The 6776-nt window shown below is 35.3% G+C and overlaps 1 protein-coding gene across 1 annotated transcript; it reads right to left on the bottom strand.

Annotated features, from left to right (window-relative positions):
• Positions 1-2907: 2907 nt before the first annotated feature.
• LOC112000835 (protein DETOXIFICATION 54) lies at positions 2908-6382 on the bottom strand. The gene is made up of 4 exons (XM_024033004.2): positions 5971-6382; positions 5621-5725; positions 4607-5500; positions 2908-3730 (listed from the first exon to the last, which is right to left on the bottom strand). The coding sequence occupies exons 2-4, from the start codon at positions 5672-5674 to the stop codon at positions 3179-3181; spliced, it is 1500 nt and encodes a 499-aa protein (XP_023888772.1). The 5' UTR covers positions 5675-5725; positions 5971-6382; the 3' UTR covers positions 2908-3178.
• Between the last annotated feature and the right edge of the window lie 394 nt (positions 6383-6776).

Below are 6776 nucleotides of genomic sequence, written 5' to 3'. Positions count from 1 at the left end.
ATATTTGTTTTGAATTATGTAAAATTGAGTTTATGAAAGAAAATATTTTTATGAATTATGTACATATGTATATGTGTCTGTGTGATTTGGATTTAGAAATTATATACACACTAGTTTAGGATATTCAGTTGGTTATGTATTTTAAAATTTTGTGCCAACTTTTAAACCTTACAAGCATCAACACTTTTTCCCGCTTAAAGGAAAAAGAAAAGGCTAAATCATTCAATTTTTCTATTAAGAAAAATGTTGAAAACTGATTTCTTTTTTTTTTGAGTAAGACGTTCCTTTTGTTTTAACCAGGAGAAAAAGTTAATGGATGAATGCACTGGTTTAAGAAATATTCTCAGAAAATTTTTATGGAAAAAAAATTATTTATTTTACAACTTTTTATATTTCTCATAAAAATTATATTAAAACCTTCTTAAAAGTTTTCTAATAACAAATACTCTCAGAACACCTGTGAACTATACCCACTAACTAATATCCTAGGAGTCCTTTTATTCTTCTTACTTTCATTTCATTTTTAATCTGAATGCATATCTTTTAGTGGAGCAGATGCATTCGGAAAAGCCACGTTTAATAAAAGTAGTCTTCATGTCATCAATTAGTTGAGGTATGGTTTGGTACCACACCACACCGTTCTGTAGGCCACTTGGTAGAGCCAAGTTTAGGCACATGAACCATGCATCTTTTGTCATCAATGTACCAAAGTTTAAATTTCTGCTTTATTTTATTTATCATTATCCCTTTTTTGACTAGCGAAGAACATTATTATATTACCAAGGTAGTCCCTGATCAAATTAAAAAAAATATATATATATATATATGTAAAAGTTGAGATTTAAACTCTGAAAACACCATGAAGTACCAACTAATAAAGTTACAAAGCTTTAATTTCCCTCTTTGATGTAAAATGACCTTAAGATGCATTTGCTTGTTAAAAATGATATTGAAACTATTTCATAACCAAATGCATTTCTTAGACACCTATTGTAAATAAATAATTTCCTTTTTACTCAGTTTGGTAGCATCTAAAGGGATTTTGTGGGTCATAAATCGTCATTCAATATCTTCAAAGTAGGGTTATATTAAGAGTGGTGTGGATATGGTTCCCCTTGAGTTATTTTTGCATATGGAACAACCATTTTTAAAAGGAAAATTATTGATAAGTAACCATTTCTTATTAAACAAAAGGTAACAACAAAATTGGTTTCAATCCAATTTTATTAATAATTTGTTCTGGAAAGAAGTTGTAATTGGTTTCAATTCATAAATTTTAAAATTAAAAAAAAAAAAAAAAGTACTCAATTCATGCATATGGTCATTGTCCCTCCCCCCCTCACGAGAAAATTCTGGGTGAGACAGGCTTATAAGCCCATTGTCTCACTGATGTGGCACTGCCTAAACAATACTAGGACTTAACACTACTCAAATCCATAATTCCCGAACTCATAGTTGTGATAAGTTACAAGAGTTTCCTACCACTAATTTACGCCCTCAGTGGTACCCATATTTAGCATGGCCTAAGTAGCATTTGCATCAATCAAAACCGAAATATAAAGCCATTGGATGTTTCAGCACAAATTGCATTCAACATCAACTATTGCAAATTCACACAACTAGGAGTTTCATAATCCAAGTTCTCATCAACACTAATGGCATTCAACTTATCACCTTGTAGACACTCCCTTGGCATTGGACTTGCCATTGCCCCCACCAACTTTCATCTTCTTTGCTTGTCTTTGTCCTTAGAATTAAGATTAGGGCTTACATGTAGTCCACCAATGCATTTCCAGCAGCCATGGCATTAGGTAAATCACGATGCCCCTGCCTTCATAATTTCATTTGTGCCTAAAGTTGCAAACCCCACAACATAACTTATGATTTGAATTTTTGTATGTGCTAACAAAATTTAAAGAAACTGTTATTTAAGATGATGTCAGCATAAAGTTATCTTTACCAACTCTTTAATTTATAACTATATCTATACCTAGGCAAATCAGTTTTTGTCATTAATAAGAATTAGTGTTTGTCATTCTGATTTAGCAGCTTGACAATTCCCTTTCTTGTCTCTGCTCAATTCTCTCTCTTTATTGAATCTTCTCAATTTCCGTTGCATCAGTCATCACTTTTCTTTCTTTATTTCTTTTGGGAAACAAACACTTGCGCACTTGCGCACACAAAATGTACAAGGTAGATGAAATAAGTTTTAACATAAAGACATTACAAATTTCACTTGAAAATTATGGTAACTTGTAAAAAATAGGACAAAACTGACAAATATACTACATACAACATACTTAAGTAATAAGAGACAATTATTCATATATTTTTTTCTCTTTTTAGAAAAAACAAATGCACATGAATTTTTATAAAATGAATTATTGTTAGCCTTTTTTTTTATTATTACTTTTAACATAAATCAAGGAATTGGTTAGCATTGGCGTACTATAGATATATATATATATATATAAAGAAAGGTGAATAGTTACTTTTCTTTTCTTTTTTTGATGAACAGGTGAAAAGTTACTAGTTATCATTTGGTAAGTTTGAGAGTACAAATTCAATCTACCACAAAAGGCCTTCTTCCATAGCAAATTATTTTTGCTTTGATTCTGATGTTTGAAATGTACTAACAAGTGCACATTTGGAGGTGCTATATCGTGCATCGAATGCATATTTCCTTCCTCTCATATAAAGGTAATCTTCACACTTCCATGTGAAAGGAAAGAAACATACATCTAAAGCATAATGTATTTTTTAACACATTCGATGCAGCTAATGGCCCACTGCTTTCAAATATAGCTTCGAGCTCTCTGACAGATATACTCATATTAGTCATATACACCCATAACTACAACAACCGACTAAATTATAGTGCTCGCCCACACTCTTGAAAGTTGAAACGATCACAAAAAACAAAGTCACTATTTAAGGTGCAGCAAAATGTAGGCCATGCTTTCTTAAAATATGTAACAGTTGCATGGGGAGTGCTACATTTTTTTCCCAAGAAAATTGGTTCCACGACAACCTCCCATTAAAGATAAAAAGCTCCCCACCATCCCAAATACAAAATTCTAAGTAGAATTAACCCATAAAGCAACTAACCAACAAAAAACACATCCCAAATCCCAAAATTAACCCCATACATTTTTCTTTTTGGTTTCTCGAGCAAACATTATACATTGTTACCATTTACCAACAACCTTTTACTCTCTTCATCATTGTCACATTCTTCACCATTAGATGGACACATCTCTAACCCAGTGAGATTCCTAGCCTTCAAAGCCTCAGCCTCCCAATTTGTACGTACCAGTACAACATAAAGGACTGAGAAAACACAAGCTATCTGAGCAGAAAGGAGGCCACACCACAACCCACTAAACCCAAACTTGAGCCAGAAGGCTAGTCCCACAGCAACAGGTGTGCCCACAAAGTAAAATGACCAAAAATTGATATGGGCACCCACGGCAGGCCGTGCTGTGCCACGTATGATGCCACAGCCTGTGGTTTGTGGACAGTTGCCAAGCTCACAGAGCCCCATGATAGGCATAACTGAGGCAACCAAGGCTTTGACTTGCACATCATTTGTGAACAACCCTGCCCATCTTTCCCTTAGGATCACTGTCCAAGCCACATTGATCATGCCGATTACACCAGCAGACCCCAATGCAACCATTGCTGCTAGTTTGGCTTTGTATGGCCTACCAGCTCCAAGTTCATTCCCTACCTGCAGACCATGTACTGTAACAAATTAAGAATTGATACGATGATAACACCAAAGATTTCATCATTTACTTAATCATGCATACAGTCCAAACATTTTGGGACCCATGAATGGGGTATTTGGGGGAAAAGGCCAACTTTTGTTGGATACATGCTTTTCGTATTGTCAAACATTGAAGGAGTTTGAGCTTTAGTTAGTAAAAATGTAAAATGCGTTACATCTCTCTACTACCTTTGTCCAATCACACCAATCACATTACTTGTGTGACTTATCCAGGTCCGTATATGTGATGCAATCACGTAACGGCCAAACTAGCGTAGTTCAAGTGTTCAACCCACTTGCTTACCCACACCCCCTCTTTCCCACCAAAAATAAAAAAAGGGGGCAACGTTGGCTCCAATGATTGATAAACATTGAACATGTGTCTACATCTTGTCGGCTTTGCGCACTGGAGCGCTAGAGACGAGTTATTTCCATAAAAGAGTGAATAATAAATGCTATCTATTAAAACTTAATACACATGTAAGTCTATTTTGATTAATAATTTGATTGTTAAGTATCAAATAAGTGTGAAATACTCCTCTAATAATGTCAAGTATTACCCGATTAATAACATAAATAAAATATAAAAAAATCATGAAGTACTAAAATAAAAATTTTAAAACATAAAGTCAAAATAAAAACAACATGAAACTTTAAACCCTAAAATATATAGTAGTCGTTTATAAAAATAAAATAAAATATATAGTAGTCTTTTAATTTTTACATATCATTTTAGATAGATGGCGCCATCGAACCAAAACCCGACCTCTACCTTAACTAGAAAAAAATTAAACGAAAATAAGGATAAAATACAATAAAAGTGATTGAAGTACTTACTCTGGCAGAGACACAGCCAGCAAGGGCCATGGGGACAGTGTACATCATGCTAGTGGTCTGAATAAGAATCCCAGTAGCAGCTACAGCCAGAGTTGGATTTGGCAAGTACCCAGCCATCACAGTCACAATCTCATACCACCACCACTCCAAGCATATCCCCAAACAGCTTGGTACTGCTAGTTTCAACAAAGGTCCCACTCCACACCACATTCCTTTCAAATCAACAACGCTATTAATATTATTCCCCACTTTCCACTTCATCTCCCTTCCTTTCCACCAAACATACCCTCCCATCAAAACCACCATGTTCAAGTTTGTCAGCACAGAAGCCATAGCCACACCTGGCACCCCGAGATTCATCACCCTAACCAACACTATATTCAATGGTACATGAAAAGTCACAGCCAATAAGGAGCAGTACATCATGGGCTTAGTCACACGCTGTGATCTTAAGAAAACTCTTAGTGGCTGCAACAGTGTGTTTGTCAACAAGTCTGGGAGAGAGTAGATACAGTATGTTGCAGCCATTTTAGTGATTTCTTTGTCTTGGCCCATGAACAACATGATGCTTCCTAGATTGACCCACAAAAAGCTGATGGGTATTATGGCCAACAAAAGTATGAGGATCATGCGCTGGAGGGAGAGGGAAAGTAGGTCCCAGTTTTTGCTACCAAAGGCTTGGCTACACACTGGTTCAAGTCCTGAAGTGAGACCCACTAGAACTGAGTAGCCTGTGATGTTGGTGAAGCCGATGGAGAGAGCTCCTCCTGCTAGCTCTAGACGGCCCAAGCGGCCTAAGAACAAGACTGACACTGCTGTTCGAAAAAAAGCCATGAAGTTTGAGGTTGTGGTGGGCAAAGCCATAGACCATAGCTCTTTCAGCTCTTCTACTACCTGCTTGCATTATTAAACATTGAAATGAAACACACACAGAAAGAGAGAGAGAGAGAGAGAGAGAGAACTGAAAGATTTGAAGAAAAAAACTTTTTTTTTTTCTTTGTGGGTTTCTTTTACCTGTGAAGCAGAGGGCGTTTTGCAGGAAGAGAAATCAGGGTCTTTCTCTGCCATTTTTTTTTATAGGAAATGGTATCAGCTGGACCTCCTAAAATGGCATACAATCTGCAAGGAAGATTCAATCAAACAGTATACCAAAATGAAACGCCCAAGTTTTGATTGCTTTCTGAAATGGCATGTAGTAGTCTACTTCAGCATAAAAATAAACAAACAACATAAATCCAGAAGTGCTTTCTTTATAATGTCATTCTAGATAAAAATTTATCAATATTTTAGGAACCAAGGTTTGTAGTGTTTATAAGAGCAAGAAATCCATAAGAAATTAAAGATTGTACAAAAAAAGTTCCGACCTTTTAACTTCCTATTTCCTTCTTGGTTACTCTCTGACTGTGGGAGGGGATAACGGATATAAGAAGCAAGCGCAGTTAAAAAGGAAGATATAATGAAGTAAAGGAAAAGCTGACAAGGGTTGGTGGGTTTGAGTAAATTCAAGTGCCAAAGGAGGAAAGGAAGTAGACTTGTTTCAAACACGCTCTGTTTTTCCTTATATGCAATCTTTATGTAGTAATATAGGAAAAAAAGGCTAGGAGAAAGGAAATTAAGCAAACAAGTAATAGAGTACTTTGATAATGGCGGCGACCGAGACCTATATTCCTATAGTATAGGTTGGGCTGAGAGGTGGAAGAAAAGTTTGAGAGAGAAAGGGACAGTGAGAATGGAAAGCAGAGTGCGTTTAAAGAAGTTTTGCTTATAAGAGAGGAGAGGTCAGTGGAAACTGGAAACAGTTGCTCTCCTTTTACCTTGGTTTTTAGTTTTCACTTCGTTTTCCTTTTTCTTTTTTCAATAAAGTTTTTACTTTTTATTTTCATTGGTAAATATACTCATGCACTTCTTTCTCCAAAAAAAAAAACTCATACACTTCATGGCATATAGAGAATCGCCACATCTCGGTTGTCACCCACTGCTGCCAGTATCCATACTTAAAAGGAAAGTGGAGGTTCCATTTAGGTTGTAGACTATTGGCAAGAATCCAAGTTAAAAATAAAAATTAAAAAATTAAAAAATTAAAAAAAAAAAAAAAAAAAAAGAGGAAGAAGAAGAAGAGAGAGAGAGAAAGAAAAAGAGAAAAATTCAAAACTAACTTGAGGTAATGTTA

The sequence above is a fragment of the Quercus suber genome, unplaced genomic scaffold (assembly GCF_002906115.3).
Source record: "Quercus suber isolate HL8 unplaced genomic scaffold, Cork oak 2.0 scaffold_4, whole genome shotgun sequence".
In the NCBI taxonomy this organism is placed as follows: Eukaryota; Viridiplantae; Streptophyta; class Magnoliopsida; order Fagales; family Fagaceae; genus Quercus; species Quercus suber.
The sequence above is the reverse complement of the archived record's forward strand: the minus strand, read 5'-3'. Positions and strand labels throughout refer to the sequence as shown.